Source organism: Colius striatus, chromosome 3 (genome assembly GCF_028858725.1).
Source record: "Colius striatus isolate bColStr4 chromosome 3, bColStr4.1.hap1, whole genome shotgun sequence".
NCBI classification, from domain to species: domain Eukaryota; kingdom Metazoa; phylum Chordata; class Aves; order Coliiformes; family Coliidae; genus Colius; species Colius striatus.
This window is the reverse complement of record NC_084761.1, coordinates 46,470,951-46,488,046: the sequence shown is the minus strand read 5'-3', so window position 1 is coordinate 46,488,046 and position 17,096 is coordinate 46,470,951. Positions and strand designations below refer to the sequence as shown.

General features: G+C 45.4%; 1 protein-coding gene across 1 annotated transcript; it reads right to left on the bottom strand.

Moving 5' to 3' along the window:
- Positions 1–10,869: 10,869 nt before the first annotated feature.
- LOC104550781 (alcohol dehydrogenase 1) lies at positions 10,870–15,902 on the bottom strand. Its single transcript, XM_010202551.2, has 9 exons — positions 15,832–15,902; positions 14,833–14,934; positions 13,547–13,688; positions 13,352–13,439; positions 13,016–13,235; positions 12,636–12,896; positions 12,237–12,372; positions 11,560–11,698; positions 10,870–10,942 (listed from the first exon to the last, which is right to left on the bottom strand). Exons 1-9 carry the CDS (start codon positions 15,847–15,849, stop codon positions 10,918–10,920), a joined length of 1,131 nt encoding a protein of 376 aa, XP_010200853.1. The 5' UTR covers positions 15,850–15,902; the 3' UTR covers positions 10,870–10,917.
- Positions 15,903–17,096: the final 1,194 nt, after the last annotated feature.

The window sequence follows — 17,096 nt, the reverse complement described above, 5'->3', positions numbered from 1 at the left end:
TCTGCCGATACAGGGTCCCTCACACAGAACACAGTCCTTGGTGAATATCTCTGGTGTAGATTTTTCACCACGGTTGCAGTTTCTGCAGTTACAGGGTCCCTCTCTCGGGACAAGGCCTCTTCTGGGCATAAGTTTAATGAGCTGCTTTGTTGTGGGTTCCAATTTGTACAGCTGTGGATATTGGGTCCCTTCTTCGGGACATGGCCTGCTCTGGCCATAGTGATAAAGGGTCCCTCCTTCGGGACTCGGCCTCTTCCGGCCATAGTTTTAAAGAAGAAAATCACTGCCCCCGGCTTGGGGTCTGCAGTGAAGTGGTTGGGTCCCTCCTATCGGACACGGCCTCCTCCGGCCATAGTCACATACCCTGGCTCGGGGCCTTTAATGAAGTGAATCGCTACCCCTGGTCTGGGGCCAGCTTTAGCAAAATGAGTCTCTACTGCTGATGCTGGGTCTTTAAAGAAATGAAAATAAATCTCAGCTTCACCAGTCCTCTCCACAGAATGCAGGGGAGTCTCTGCTCCAGCACACCTCCTCCTCTCTTTCATCACTGACCTTGGAGTCCGCATTGTTGTTTCTCTCACTGTTCCTACTCTGTGCACCACCACCAGCCAGAAGAAGAAGAAAAGAGCAGAAGAAGGAAGAAGATGGAGGAAGAAACCTCCTCTTCTGGCTTCTTCTTAAAAAGTGATCGTGGCAGCATCTAATTGGATCAGCCCCAGCAGTGGGTCTGGCTCAGAGCTGGGGAGAGTTGCGAGCAACTTCTTACAGGAGCCATCTTTACATCCCCTTCCCCCTTACCAGAAAAGGCTGTCATGTCAAACCATGACAGCATCAATCTATGTTTCTAAAGTACAAATATAGCTGGACAGAAAATGGAAACGTTTAAAAAATGAAAACTATTTTTATTTTAAATGTCCAAAACTGGTTGATATTTCTTTAGGGGATACTTCTTTGTTATTTAAAATATTCTGATTTTGTAAATACAAATACAAATTTAAAATATAATCTAGTGTTTCAAGAGCTGTTTGGTTCCAAAGAAGAAACTTTAGGAATCATTTCACCAATTAATCCTAGTGTTCACATGCTAATCCTACTAGAACACTAAAGTATTCTCAAATAAAATAACTTTTCAAAATGAAGGCCTATGTTATTTAGTTATAGCCAGAGTAAGTATGAAAGTGAGATGGCAGTAGAGATCCGTGAGGCTGAGGTAGTGAAAGATTTTTAATGCCTGAGATATGGAAAGAAGTAATTTCAGGAGTTTGGGGGTTTAATATTCTCAGGTATTTGCTTTCATTGAAAAATGTCTTGATCTTAATATGTTAATATTAAAGGAACTATGCAAGGGAAATTTTAAAGATATAAAGGGTTATGCTGACACCTCTTTGCTTGCACTTGACAGCATTTTCTCCTATGTATAAATCACAGAATGAAAGAACGGTAGGGGTAGGAAGAGATCATTTAGTCTAATGCCTTGCTAAAGCAGGTTCCCCTCGATCAGGTCACACAAAACCCGTGTCCAGGTGGGTTTTGAAACCTCCAGAGGAGGAGACTCCACACCCTCCTCGGGCAGCCTGTGCCAGGGCTCCCTCACCCTCACAAAAAATAAGTTTTTCCTCATGTTCAAATGGAACTTCCTGTGTTCCAGCTTATTCTATTACCTCTCATCCTGTCACTGGGTGCTACTGAAAAAGACTTGTCCCATCCTCTCAAAAACTACCCATTGGATATTTACAAGTGTGGTGGTTTAGCCCTGGCTGGGTGCCAGATGCCCACCAAGTCATTCTATCATTCCCTCTCCTAAACTGGACAGGAGAGAGAGAGAAATGTAACAAGTGGTTTGAGAGTTGAGGTAAGAACAGGGAGATCACTCAGCAATTAGCATCACAGGCAAAACAAACTCAACGTGGGGAGAAAAAGGTTTGATTTATTAATGAACAATAAGAACAGAGCAGGGAAATGAGAAACAAAACCTGAATCTTAAAACACCTCCCCCCACCCTTCCCTCTTCCCGAGACTCTTCCCTCCTCCCCCCCAGGGGCACAGGGGATGGGGAATGAGGGTTGCGGTCAGTTTATTACAGATGGACATTGCCACTGCTTCTTCTCAGGGGGAGGCCTCAGCACACTTCCCACTGCTACAGTGTGGGGTCCCTCCCACGGGAGACAGTCCATCACGAACTTCTCCAACCTGGGTCCTTCCCATGGGCTACAGTTCCTCATGAACTGCTCCAGCATGGGGCCTGCCTCAGGAGGGTGTGGAGTCTCATTCCTTGGAGGTCTTCAAGACCCGCCTGCACATGTTCCTATGCGACCTGATCTAGGTGAACCTGCTTCTGCAGCGGGGTTGGACTAGAAATCTCTAAAGGTCCCTTCCAACCTCTACCATTCTGTGGTTCTATGATTCAGCTGCTTCCTAGGTAACATTCCATACGTAATGGCTTACATTTTTGTCTCACACATAAGGACATAAATGTGAACAGTGCTACATGTATTTCATGCCTCTTATGACACATCCAGCCTCTGCTGTTGATCTTACAGCCTGCAAAATGCTTGTAAAAAGATCTTTCAAGTGTGTAATACTCTTTTCCTTACAACGTCCGGGTGATGCTGTCCTTCATCAAAGGTGCAAATCCAACAGTGATGTGAAGACAACAGAGATTTCAGAACTGCTGACTGCCCTGCTTGCAGTTGTAAAGCACCATGGATAGCTGACATCTCTGCAAAGCATTTGACATCTATGTGAATGTGGAGAGGTGAGTTGGTACTGTTGCTCTGCAGCTTTGTCTGTACTTAAAGAAAGGTTGTGCATGTTAAAGCGTGCAACAAGTTATATTGATGTTAGTACCTGCAGTCATACTGTTTTATGCTTAAAAAGAGAACTACTGGTAACTTTTATAGCGAGACAAAGTGAGTTCTGCTCTGGCAAGGGCATTGGACTAGATGATCTCTCAAGGTCCCTTCAAACCCTTAAGATTCTGTGACTGTAAGTCCAGAAATTGCTGTAAATTAACTGACAAGATGGAATTGTTAACCTTTGATAACTCTTTTGTGTGTTTGTGATTTGTACTGTGTCATTGCTGATTTTGTTGATGGGTTTCCAGAAGTTCAAAGGGCTATTGAACAAGATAAGGGTTGCTCAAGAGAGGTCAGAAAGTGTTAATAGTGTTACAAGTCCAATGGTTAGCATGGAAAGAAGGGTTTGTTTAGCAGAATGACCTGCTCTCAGTGGCAATCCTGTTCTCTGGGAGAGTCCCAGTATTCCCTGGGACTAACTACCGTTACCTGTCACATTTCAATGCTAATCATTCCATATTTATTTGAGTGGCACTTTCTTAAATACATATTAATTCTTCACATGTATTTATTAAATATTAAATCAACTTGTTAAATAATGAGAGAGCTAAAAATAAGGCTTAATTTCCAGTCAGAGTCTTCAAAAATTTGAGACTGATCCTTAAAAAAACACGGACAGTTTGATGGCTGCAACAAAGACGACAACCATGTAGAAGTTTATTTTAAACTTAGGAAAAAAGCCCAACCCTCAAACACAGAACTTTGGTATATGGAGCTTGGATATGTGTAGTTTTCACTTGCTGTCTGTTCTGGTTTAGCAAGGAGCAGCTTTTGCTTGGTAACAGGGGGAGTGAGTTGCAGTGAAGACCTGGTAAAGAGTTTGTGGACTCTTTCCCCCCCACCCCCCTCCGGCTCCTGGGTTCACACCCATCTCCGGCCCGGCTGGGCCAATCTGGTGCCTCTGTGAGGGGAATTTGAAGTGCTGGCAGGAGGTGTATGAGTGATACAAGATGGAGGCGACCACACAGACCCTTCAGCCAGAGAAGGAGGAAGGAAGGAGAAGCAGTAGACCAGAGATCCCTCTGCAAGCCGTGGCGAGAATGCAAGCTGTGCCCCTGAAACATATGGAGATCCGTGGCAGGACCGAGAGTTACCAGCAGCTCCATGTGAGTGAGCCCAGACGGGCGAGGGACTGTGTGGGGAGACGGCCATGGCCCAGGCCGTGTTGGAGAGCCTGCGCGCCTCAGAGCAGCCCCACACGAGAGGCAGAGAGGAGCTGCAGCCTTTGGAATAAGTGCGCGTCGGAGCAGCCCGTGCAGGTCTGCCGTGCGTGTGAGTTACCCCACGGACTTGCAGGGGGGATGTGTGCTGAGCCCACCAGTCCTGAGGAGGGACAAACGGCAGAAGCTATCGGGAATAGACAGACTGAAACCCCTACTCCCTGCACCCCGCCCCGTCCCCCCGAACCGTTCAGGGGGGTACAGGGTAAAACCACCGGGATCAGGGCTCTGAGCCCGGGAGGAGGAGAGGTGTGGCAAGAAGGTGTTCATAAAAAGGCTGATCGGACTCTTCATTGTTGTACTACTCTGTGTTGTTTTATCTTGGTTATGTTTGGAGGTTTTAAGGTTATGTTTTAATTGATGTTGCATTAAATTATTTTTCTGTTTTCTTCCCCAAGCCGAGTGGCCTGGTCTGTTTTGTCCTGGACCTTAAGCGGCAATTAAGCTCTCCCTGCCCCTTGGCAATTCTTAGCCTCTTTGGTACTTGAGGCTAATCGTGGTCTTTTTGTTCCCTGATGGACCTAAACCACGACACTGTCTTTAGGTGTTCCTGTGGCTTTAGAGCTTCAGGTGAGCCTCTTGCTGTGGGCTGTTCATCAGCTTAGTAGCGTTGCTCTCCTTTGGCTGTCCATGACTTACTTGTCGTTTGGCTCAGCAGCTTTTTTTTTGCATTCCCATAGAAGCTGTCCTCATGCTGAAGAGAAATTTGTATAAGTTTGCTTCCCTTGCTCTTTGCTAAATTGTTGTTCACATAGCCAATGTCACATTAGAGTAGAGCACGACAAAAACATTTGTGAAGATGAAGCATTTTCAAACATCCTTCAATAGAGAGACCTCTGTGGCCTGTTCAATAATTCTTCCACTCCATGCTTCTTGCATCTGCTTCAGTCCTACATATTTTCTATTCTATGGGATGTAAATTTTATTACTCTAGCTTGCCAGTTTATGGTGGTTATGTGGTTCAGTTGTGAAGCTTTTCCAGCAAGGTGGAAGTTTGTTCAAAGTTACTGCAGCCAGTTGAGATGGTGACCTACAGAGCCCTAGGTTCTGTAGGCTTACTCCTCTTGAAACATTCTTACTGTTGCTGAAATGCCTCACCACATACTTCAGTTTCAAAGTAGAATACTGACTGTAATGAGCATTCACTTTCTTCATTAAGACTCCGCACGGGTGCCTAAAGCTGTGCAAACACATCACCTCATTGACTGCATGTTGATTTTCCTTTTTAAATAGGAATTAGTAGCATGAATGAAATTCTCTTGGAGCATTTGGAGAAGTGTATTTCTTTTTTTAAATGCATCCAAGATGATAGACTCATAAGATAGAGCAGTGAAACACACAATTAAAATATGCCTCATGAACAGTACAAGGTAGATTTGATTTCTTGGTAACTTATCTCGTTCCTGAAATCATAAGGCCAAGAGTATCATTGATTTTTGTCAATGTATATGGCAATGTATACGACTCCAAGGTGTACAAATAACATTTCTTTGCCATGTGGTCAGCCACCAGCTTTGGTACACTCTCCACGTACTTCCAACCTGCCACAAAATCCATAAAACCACGTTCTGTTAACAGTTAACAAACGAAATTAATAAATCAGATTATAAGGAAATAAAATGATCCAAGATTAGACGTCTGCCCAGTTCCTTACTTTAATTTCCAAGCCAGTGGTCACTGTTTATTTTCCGATGCTTTTTTTGCCTTATTGCCCACAGATGTACTTTACAAAAGCTCTCAAATCCGATTGATGAATGTGTCATGGGTACAGGAAATTAATTGAATAGAAACCATCTTTTAGTTGTCTAATTGCTGCTGACTATTCTATATCTGTCCAGGTTAAATATACCCATCACACCAGGCACTAATACATTACTACAGTAATATCAATAACCTGGATACTCTGAAGTCTGCATAAATCGTGCCCTGACAACCGAATGGTTTTGAGGGATACGAGCTGAGCAGAAGCAAAGCACCAGCTTTGGTAGATCTGCACTGGCAGCATTTTTGGTTGTCTTTGCTATGAGCTTTTGTTAAATGCATTGTTTGGTCAGGACACCTTCATTACTGTGTTAGGGGCCAAGTGTTACTCCACTAATTGTTGATTTGTAAGGAGTCAACTACATTATAAAGATTTGTATGTTTTTTAAGTACCACATAGTTTGTTTTTAATTGGTGACAGCCTAAATGGCTTTAGTAATATCTTGGAAAGAAGATATTTAATACATTAAGTGCTGCTACACAGGCTGGTACACTCTGAAAATAAAAAATTTCTTTGTTATAGTATTTGGGTGTGACTTGCAATAATCTGCAAATCTGAATGCTTTATTGCATCTTTTTTTATGCAGTTGTATGATCTTGTTCTGATAATTTTCAAGCCTCTACTAAATATACCAACTGCAACGTTGTCTGCCCCCAGCCTGTACTGGTGCATAGTGTTGTTCCTCCCCAGATGCAGGACTCTGCACTTGTCCTTGTTGAACCTCATGAGGTTCCTCTCTGCCCAACTCTCAAGCCGGTCGAGATCCCGCTGAATGGCAGCACAGCCTTCTGGGGAATCAGCCAGTCCTCTCAGTTTGGTGTCATCAGCCAACTTGCTGAGGGTACACTCTCTCCCCTCATCCAGGTTGTTGATGATTGATCTGTTGATCAGACTGGCCCCAGAACCGATCCCTGTGGAACTCCATGGGCCACAGGCCTCCAACCTGATTCTATGCTGTTGATCACCACCCTAATACCCTAAGATACTGTTTGATAAGGGATGCCATTACTACTATTATGATGGTAAACAAGATAGGTAATAAAAATAATATGCACTTCTATTGAATCACATTTGTTTACTAAAAGAGATATTCTGATGTACACCATTCTTTGTCTTGCATTAGAATGCAAAGCCCAAAGGGTGTGAAGGACAAACCAAAAATAGGTACATTGCTCTATTTCTTACAAAAAGATGGAAACAAAGTAAGACCTTTCCTGCATTTTTTAAACCTTATAGAGCAGAAAATCTCTGGGCAGGTTTATTATAAAGGATGTTTTCAAGAGATGATCAGCCTTAATTACAAATGTTTAATTACGTTCAAAGCAAATTTGTTCTGTATTTGCTCTGGACTAATGGAGAATAAACTCCATTAAGTTTTCTCAACCAAATTGTTCCAGCCTGTGTTTCCACCAGTGTGTGTGATGGTGAAAAATCAATACGTACTTTCCACAAACTTAGATATACAGAATATAAAAGTACTATACATTTATATATATGTAAAATGTATCCATGCTGCACCTTGATTGATTTATTGATTGATGGACATTTTTGTTTGTGTTACTTCTACAATGTGAAGGAGTGGTTTGCTATTCTGGAAAGCAATGCCACACTTCAAAATATTGAATGCAGATATGTCAGGAAAGACAAACAGTTTTTCCTACTTTCACTTGTGAACTTGACCCCAGCATGTCAGAAATGACATATGTTGATAACAGCTTTGAAATTGTTCATGTTTTTTCAACTAAAGCCAGAAGTTTTTCCTCAGATATTGTATCCTTTCTCTCTTTAGACCTGCGTTCTCTCCCTACCTCTCTGTTCCATGCTTCCTTTTTCCTTTGCCTTTAACTGCTTAGGCCAGAACTGAAAGCTGGTTCATCCCTCTGCTAGTCTCTCTCCCATTCCTGAGCCTGCTGAACAAGAATTTATGTTGTCTGTAATGAAAATAAGTTTCCAGGTGCCTAATTCAGCCTTGAGGACTTTCATCATCCCACCAGCTCTAGTCTAGAAGGAAATGATAGACTAGAACAGCGTGTAGAGTACACTATGAACATGTGGATGAAAGGACATTTCTGTATACCTAAGAAATGGGATACTTTCCTAGAAGACTACCAATAATGACATAAAAGCCCTTCTTGGATCAGGAACCATTTAGAATGGTATAGGGAACAGAACTCACCCATTTAGCTGTTGAAAAATGATAAATATACTAATATTAGTATTTTTGAAAAAGAAAAAGACATCTCTTCACATTGGGATGCAAAAAAGATTAGTTCTTATCAGAAAAAATTGCAGATTTCTGGATCAAAAAGACATTATTCTGTAGACTCCTGCTTGGGACACCCAGCCTTAAAGTTGATTCACATGTCCTTTGTGCCTATTACTGTCAGTTCACTCACTGCATTTAGTAGAGCAAACATGTGGTTCTTCTCCAGGATTAATTGCTTTCACGTGCTTCACTTTGAAAGCAGACTGATGTTTAAGGGCTGAATTGAAAACTAATACTCTTTAAGCTGTTCAGATAGTCTCATATCACACAGCTTTTGTGCCTTATTTAGCTGGTTTTGATTACCATTCAGTTTTCTACCTTGTGCAAGAGTTGAGAGCAGTTCCAGAGGAGAAATGCTGTATGGCCAACATGCCACATGGTTGCCACTGTTTGAGGTTTAAACCAACAAATATTTGAAATACTGTGACAGATCATGAAATCATTCACCTGCTTCCTAGGTAACATTCCATACGTTTGGCTTGTAATTTTTGTCTCACACATAAGGACATGAATGTGAACAGTGCTATATGTACTGGTATTTCCAGTCTTTGCTGTTGAGCTTGTATCCTACAAAGTGGTTGCAAAAAGGTCTTTAACACAAGTGAAGTACTGAGGCCTGAGTAACAGGACTCCCCCCCCCAGAACCAAAGTTGACCTCTAGATGAACCTCCCAACCAAACATTATATAAAATTAGTGTCTGGTTATTAGTGAAATATGTATGATTATTAGTGAAAGAAGTAGCTTAGAATATAATTCTTAGTGAAGATGGATTCCAGGAGAGTGTATTCCTTTGCTTGTTCAGAGGCAGGCTGTCAAGGCCATGGGACTGGGGGCCTGGCTTTGTGTGAAAATACATCATCAAAGCCGAAGAGGTAAAAGAAACTCCCTCAGTTCCTCCCTGAGCCCTGGCTAGGCTTCAGGTGGTATCTCAACAGAGAGGGCAACCAGATGTTCCTGCATTGGCAGTTAAGAAACCTGGTGTATTCAACAGTATAAAAGCTGGACCCTCTTGCAGCGACTTTGGTGACCTCACCCACGAGTGGATGCACTGTGCAGGAGCTGCCAATTGCCCAGACAAGCTCTCCAAACCCTCGCTGCAACCAGGGCTCCCCAGTGACTGTGGGTCTGCATGATGGTAATGTATCAGTAGGGCAACTGGGGATGTATCTTTCTCAATCACTGTCACTAACTTTATGTAGTAATGATTAGGTTCATTACTTTGCTTATTCTCTCTGCTGCTTTCAACTAAACTTGCTGTATTATTTCACTTGTTATCTTAGTGCTTTAAACGTAAGTAGAAATCAACCTGTTTCCTTTTTAGCTTGGTGTCTGTGTCCTTTGTGCTGCCTCCATCCATTAGCAGAACAGTGTGTAACATTATTGTTCCTTACAACATCCAGGTGATGCTGTCCTTCATCAAAGGTGCATATCCAGCAGTGATGTGAAGGCAACAGAGATTTCAGACTGCCCTGCTTGCAGCTGTAAAGCACCATGTCAGCACCAAGCTGACATCTCTGCAAAGCCTCAAGGTCTTTGTCTTCATCTTGGTGGTCAGTGTCCTGGCCCCCTTAGTGTATGTTTGTATCAAAGTGGTGGGAAAATGGAAGTGTATTTGACTTTGTGGAAATTGTTTTCTAGGACAGAATCTAAACTGCACCTACAAGGACTGAGTAAAAATCTTGTCTCTTCCTCTGCCTGCAGCAGTTCAACAACTTCAGTAATTTTTAATTAAAAGACCAAGGTAGATATTAATGTCTCAGCATTAAATATTTGCCTTCAGTGTAACTGGGCACCAGTTTCAGAAACAACTTTTGCATCTCTACCACGAAGAACAAAATAGATCATATCCTAGCTGGTGTGGCTTTGCATTTGTTACCAAGACTGATAGGTCACTATTCTGTAAGGGGCCGTGTTGTTTTAATTTCCATTACGACGAAAATATTGTATACCTCATAGAAAACAGAAGAGGGAAGGGGCAAATGAGGTAAGGAATGTGAGAGTTAGATTCACCCTGACGTGTTATACATTGAAGAGATATAAAAAAATATTGGTAAAAATCTATTAACATATGCAATTGAGTCTATGCACTCTAGTGAAGGATAATGGTTGAGGAGAAAGAGTATGTTAAAATGGCAAAAAAGAATCTTACAGCAACTGCTGAGTTTGGATCCACGCTGTTGTAGAATCACAGAGTCCTAGAATATGTCACATTGGAAGGGACCCCTAAGGATTATATCTTTGTATTTCCTTTTGTGCCCAGAACAAATTTAGTTGCCAGGCTGGTTGTGATCCTGAATTTTGCTTTTTAGCTTCTGAAAGCTTCTGAAAGGTACAGAACTCCTAGCACCCACATTTTCAGAGAAGTGCAGCAGCTGTTGTTTCCCTGCTGCACTTTGAGGTTGCAGCATTCAGTCATCTGAGATGCAGCAGAGAAACGGGGGTGTGGGTGTGTAGGGTGGGTGAGGGTGGGAGGCAGCAGCAGTGGAGGGGCATTGGCAGGTGCTTGTTGCTGAGATGAGGGCTGTGCTGGAGCCACCCGCGCTAGGAGGAGCAGCTCCTCCTGCCCCAGGGGACCTCTGTTGATTGAGTGAAGTGCACGGGATGAGTTTGAACAAAACCCTTTATTGGTAAACGTGTGTTTTGGGACAGGCATCCTTCTGGCTGTCAGGCAGGTGTGTGAGCACAGGCAGTGGCTGCAGTGCCGGCAAGTTCCTCATTATCGTCTCCTGTGCCCCAAAAAGTGAGGTGCTGGGCGAGGAGGAAGATGGTCTGCTGTTCTGGCCCCTCTGCTGTGCCTCCCCTGGCTGTGTCCTTCAGAAGAGCAGGACGGTGCGAATACTGAAAAGTGGAAAGGGAGAGTTAGAAGTGCTGTGCCTGTGAGTGTTCAGGGACAGACAGTGAGGTGGGCAGATGTGTGTGAGGACTGGCCACCTTCTTCCTCATCCAGCCTCTTCCTAACTCAGCTGGTTGAGATGTGCAGCAACAGGGCAGCCTTCAGCACCCTGTGGAAGGGAACCCCATGGGAGCTGAGGCACCTGGTCCCTCAGCAAAGCTCTTGTGCTGCTACTGTAAGACACATTCTTCCTTTGTCTTTCATGCTGTTATCACCAAGGGATGCCCCTTTCTCCTCACTGTATCGTCTGTGCTGTGCTTTCACACAGTGCCCTGAGATGAGGTGTCTGAGGACCTGTGCTGGCTTAATTGCAGTGCCAAGGTACTGGGCTCTCTGCTGAGCTGAACTACGAGCAGGAGAGTTCCCTGTGCTGAGCGTGGGCTATTCCCTGCGGCTTATGGCAGATGCTGCTGACACACAGCACTGGTCCCTGCTTCCTTCAAAAGCGCAGATGCTTTTTGAGAGGGCAGTACTGCAACTCTGCCTGCCAGAGAGTTGGGATGTTTGATTTTAGGTGGAGGTGGCATTTGTTGTACCTTGCTCCTGCTAGTCAGGATCTCACCTTTTTCCTGCACGTAGCAGCTCAAATCCCTCGTTCACTTTAGCGAATGGCAGTCTGTGTGTGATCAGCAAGTCTAGGTTGACTTTCTTCTCCAAGCAGCTGGAAACTAAGTTAGGGATACAGTCTCTCATCTTCCAACCTAGAAATGGTAGAAGGCACCCACAGTGAACAATTGGAAAAAGGCTGCTTTGGTAACATAGTGTTGCTGTGAGGGTCAGGGCTGAGCAACCAGTACTGATGCCTTTATCTTGTAGGAAATTTTCCTCACTGTGAGATGAGAGTAGGCAAGCGTAGACAGTTGTGTGTGTTGAATTGTATGAAGTAGTCACAGTTTTATTATTATTTATTATTTCAGGCCTATCTCTACAGTGGAGATGCAGCACTTCTCTTTAGGTGGTTTCTTTTCTTTTCTTTTTTTCTGGAAGACCCTCTCAATGAGGCTGCCTGGGACATTGCCAAGCTTGAAATATTCTTGGTGAGCAAGAGCTGCCTGAATAATGACTATGACTTGAAGTGTCTTTTGTCCTACAGTTGAGACTTTAGGCTCAGGTGAGAAAACATGTTTTCAAGGGGAAAGTTTTTTATATGCTCTGAGTGGTATCTATTCCATAGACATTAGGAAATACCCATGAAAGGGAAAGGCTGAATTATCTAAAATGTTTTCCTGAGTTTCATACCTCCAACCAGACATCCCTTCCACGTACGTCCTGTCAGCAGAAGCATAGGATCGATAGAAATCATTGAACCAGAAGGCAGTTCCCCAATCATCACACAGATGCCAGTGTTCATGTTGCAGGAAGCCAGGGCTGCAATCTGGTGGGACAGGCAGTTGAATTAGTGAACACACCAGTGAGTTCTTTCTGAGCAGCCTTCTGCCCCTCCCTGGTAATCTGAAAACACATCCTCCCTCAGGCAGCAGACATGGGGAGCTCAGTGCCTGCTGGGAAACTTGCACATCACTTTCTCCCTAAGCCAACAGGTTACCTCTCTGAACAAAGCCCAGCAGAGTGGGTTTTGCCCTGGCTGGAGCCTGTGAATGAGCTAAGAGAAAGGACACGTGCTGAAATATCACCCACCATGGTATCCTCATGCCCGATGACCTCAAAAGCATAGTCCACACCGTGGCCGGTCATCTCAGTGATCACCTCCTGCATTGGCTTCTTGAAGTCTCGAGGACAGATGCAGTCAGTGGCTCCCAGCTCCTTGGCCTTGGCCAGCTTGTCCTTGTTGATGTCAATGGCGATGATGCGGGAAGCTCCGGCCGCCTTGCAGCCCATGACAACGGGGAGGCCAACACCTCCAACGCCAAAGACAGCACAGGTGGAGCCTGGTTTTACCTGCACAATGTGGGGCCCTGTGAGTCTCCGGTGTGAGCAGAAAGTTTGCATCACCCAGGGTTAGTGAGGGTGCGCGGGTGGCCATGGGGTGCTTGTACTCAACATGCCTGAATACCAACCTTGGCGGTATTGATGGCGGCCCCATAGCCTGTGGAAAATGCACAGCCAAACAAGCAGACCTTGTCCAGAGGTGCTGCAGCATCCAGCTTGGCCACGGCGTACTCTGGGATCACGGTATATTCTGCAAAGGTGCTGACCCACAGGAAGTGGTGGATCATTTTCCCTTTGCAAGTGAACCGGCTGGTCTTGTCAGGCAGCACACTTTGGGATTCAGAAAAGCTATTGGGAGGCACAAGCATTTGTTTTCCATCAGGTAAAGAACATGTAGTGTGTCAGACTTGTGGAAAGACAGACAAAATATTTAAGTGTAGTAAGGGAAGGAGAATCAAACTCACTGGGTCTTCCTGCAGTAGTTGGATTCAGGGTTCAGGCAGAAACTGCATTTCCCACACTGTGGAAGGCAAAGGAGGATGACTTTATCACCTGGAATAACAGAAATCCCACGTTAGGTGCTTCTCTCTGGACAGGCCCTGAGGGTGCTGCCTGTTGGAGAGCTAAATCCTGGGTGTGTACTTGTGTCTGTGTTGTACCTTGTTTCACAGAGGTCACTCCTTCTCCAACACTTTCCACAATCCCAGCTCCTTCATGGCCTGGGATAAGTGGGAAATCTGCACTGGGAAACAAGCCTTCCAAAACGTGCTGATCTGTGTGACAAATGCCCGTGGCCACAACCTGTTTGGAGAGGAAAGAGTAGGTGATCTAGCTTCTATTTAACTCAGTTTGTGGAAGGATTTTGCACAGGACTGTTAGGATTCCCACCACAGTCAGCGCTGCCACCCATGCCAGTACACTCTGCCCAGGCCAGGCTTTGCCCTTCTACTCATGCTTAGTGCTTCTTGTAGCTTTCTTCAGCAAGGTGCTGCAGGGCCTTGGGTTTAGTTTGTGCAGTATCTCTGGCTTCCAGAGTTCTGGGAATGGAAAATCCCATGTGGTTGTGTCTGAAGCAGCCTGGCATAACTTAGTAGGGAGAGGCAAGTATTGTGCTGTGTTCAGAAGTGCCACAGAGTTTGGTCACCCAGTCAAGATTGTCCATTTCTGATGAGATGAACAGGATCACTGCCAAGACCCTGGCAAGGGGGTTGTTTGGGATGGGTAGTTCAAGGGCATTACATGGCCACTGGTGCATTGCAGCAGCCCACTGTCTCAGAGCCTCTCTGTGTACAGTCCTGTGCTGTGAATGTTTACGTGGAGGCCTTTCTTCATATGATAGCTGAGGAGAGAAAGAGGGCAAAAAATACCTTCCCTGGAGCTGAGATTTTTTTTACCAGTAGGCATTTTCTGGTGTGGAGCAAACATTTATCTATGTGCATGTTCTAAAGCATTTTGTGCTTCATGAGGGCACTAGTCTTCTTTAAAAACTCATGGTGCAAGAGATGGCCAGCATGAGTGCTTTGCAATCCTCAGTGAAGCTGAAGGGCAAAGTGGATCTCTCAAGTTTGGGTTCAGTCAACTGGGGGCTGCTGTATTTCATAACCCAGTGGCTGAGTGCTTCTGAGTTATGCCACACAATATCTTGATCAGAAGCTGATCGGGAACTGGGCTGCTTGGCACTTTTTTCTTCACTGTTCGGTGGCAAGTCGTAGGAGTCTGTCTGGGAGAGAGGGATGGAAGCAGAAATTCCTGTGCCACAGCTTAGGCAAGGATGAATCTGAAAGGGAGCCCTGGACAGGTAGTGCATGATTGAGGGTTGCAGCTAAAGCTGCTCTGGACAATTAAAGCCAATTGGTGGACACAGACCCCTGACAGGTATATTCAAGGTAGCCATAAGAAGAGCGATTCCCAGAACACAGAAAGAAGATATTGAATCATGGATTACCTTGACACGGACTTCCCCTGCCTTTGGAGGCGCAACCTCCACCTCCTCAACAGAGAGAGGTTTTCCCACGGCCCAGGCAACAGCAGCTCTGCATTTGATAACCTGGAAGCAAGAGAGAGGTTTATGCTGCAGGGGAGCATTTGCCTTTGGTGCACGGTTGGGGACAGTCATTCTACCCTCACCTAAAAGAGACGTGCAGAAACTCAGCAGTGCTCAGCTGTGTGCAAAGCCAAGTGGTGCTCAGGAAACACTGGGCTAGATTAAGGTCTGAGGAAATGGCATTTGTGTTTTGAAACACAAAGATTCTGAAGTGACATGGGAAATTCTTGAGCTTTGACCGGCATTTGTGGCTTTTTCATAATATTGTATGCTGATGGACAGATTGTGCTCTCATGGGGAGTGAGGACCCTATCTAGTGGAAATGGCTGTCAGTCTTGAAAGATACTGGGCTGAAGGTACTGAAGTTAAGGAACGGTCCGTGTCTGGCTGGCAACTGGCTTATGTTTTCCCTTGGCAAAGGGATTATTTGTGTGTGGCACCTCCCAGCCCCCAAGCCCATCAGCCCAGAGCAGGTTTGGTGTCAGCAAAAAAATTCAGCTTGCGACTTGAAAAGGGTATTGGCAAGGACAAGGCTGAATGCAGGAGATGAGTGCCTGAAAGACTGGCCCTCTGAAGAGCTGAGTTTCCCTGCCACAGCAGGAGCATGATGTGGGGTTGATTAGGAATTGGGTTTTCAGAGCAGTACACGTTAGTATTTTCCTTCCCAGGCTGCTGGGCAGGAGAGGAGAGGAAGGCACTACCCAGTGCAGGTCCTGACACTTGCAGTGGGATGAAAGCAGAAGGTCGTGCAGCTCAAAGGAGTTTGGGTGGGGGAGCTGGGGGAGCAAGGCAGAGGAAAGAGGGCACATAGTAGAAGTGTGCAGGCAGAGGCATTTGCAGAAGACTTCCTGATGTGCAGGGCGCCTGGGAAAGGAAGACGGGGAAAAGCGTCATCCTTACCTTTCCAGAAGTGGCCATATGTTCTTAGCAGAGCTGTCACCCTCACTGCAGGAGGCTGGAGAGAAGCTGTCGCCCGTCTGGCCAAAGGCTCGTATTGCAAAGTGGCCCAACCACAGAGCTGGAGCACTTGTGGGCACCTGCCAGATGCAGCTGAAGGAGGAGGCAGGGAGCGTGAAGGGAGTCCTGCCGTGGGGCTGTCACCAGAGCACAGGGTGCTGTGCTCAATGCATGTCCAGAGCTGGATGCCAAGAGGCAGTCGAGCAGAGGGACTGGAGAGCAGCAGGGAGATGCCAAGAGGCGTCAGTCACACTCCGCTGGAGCCAGCAGAAATCCTCAGGGGAGGCTTTTATTGGCGGCCCTGCCTTTGGGTTGCACCCTTCTCCAGCCATGCCCTGCCCTCCCTGTCTGAAAGGCACAGAGAGCTCAGGGAGCTTTTTCTCTTCTCATTGCTTCCGGCAGGCGTAGAGGGAGGCGATTCGAGGCACAACAGGGGCTTCCTTGGGGTCTTCCTTGTTGCAACAGGTAACTTTTGACCTCACAGCAGTTTACGTGATGTATTTGCCAAAGGATTAAAAATTAAAAGAGGAAAAAAAGGCTGTGAAAACATGGCATAGTGGGCAAAAACGTATGCCCCTTTGGAGCAAAGCCTAACTGTGGTATTGCAGATAGTTTTTGCCTGTGTCATAGGGGGAACGTGTGTCACAAGGGGGGATTTTTCCAAGGATGCATTTGTTTCACTGACGTGTAACCAAGTTTTGCAGGGGATTGGACTAGATGATCTTCTGAGCTCCCTTCCAGCCCTTAAGAGTCTGTGATTCTGTGAATCTGAGTGTTCAGCTGCACGGGAAGCCAAGTGATGTTCAATAAACACTGGCAGCATTTAGGGTCTGAGAAAACATAATTTGTGCTTTGCCAGACAAAGATTGGGAAATTATTGGATTTTTCATGGTTTTTGTGGATTTTTCACAGTGCTGTCCTGTGCTAATGGACAGATTGTGCACTGATGGGGAGCATGGACCCTGCTCTTTCATAGGAAGGCTTCTAAATGGGGTCTCACACAGAGCCACTGCATGTGCCTTTAAACCCACCCTGGAGTACCTGGGAGTCAGAGAGCCATCTGGAATGTCTGTCACAAACACGCTGCCCAGACCCATTCTGCCCACAATCACACAAATTAAGCTTCAGATGAGTCTTCATGGGGATCTGCAGGGAGAAACACTGTAGAAAAGGATAAAGTATTTGTTCTCCAGTCAGAGGTACTTCCT

Excerpts from the sequence above, each read along its gene's own strand:
- LOC104550781 (XM_010202551.2), bottom strand. Across the intron at positions 13,689-14,832 it reads CAGGGGAAGTCCGTGTCAAG|GTTGTGGCCACGGGCATTTG; the intron begins GTAATCCATGAT and ends CTCTCCAAACAG. Across the intron at positions 11,699-12,236 it reads GAAGGGATGTCTGGTTGGAG|GTTGGAAGATGAGAGACTGT; the intron begins GTATGAAACTCA and ends TACCATTTCTAG.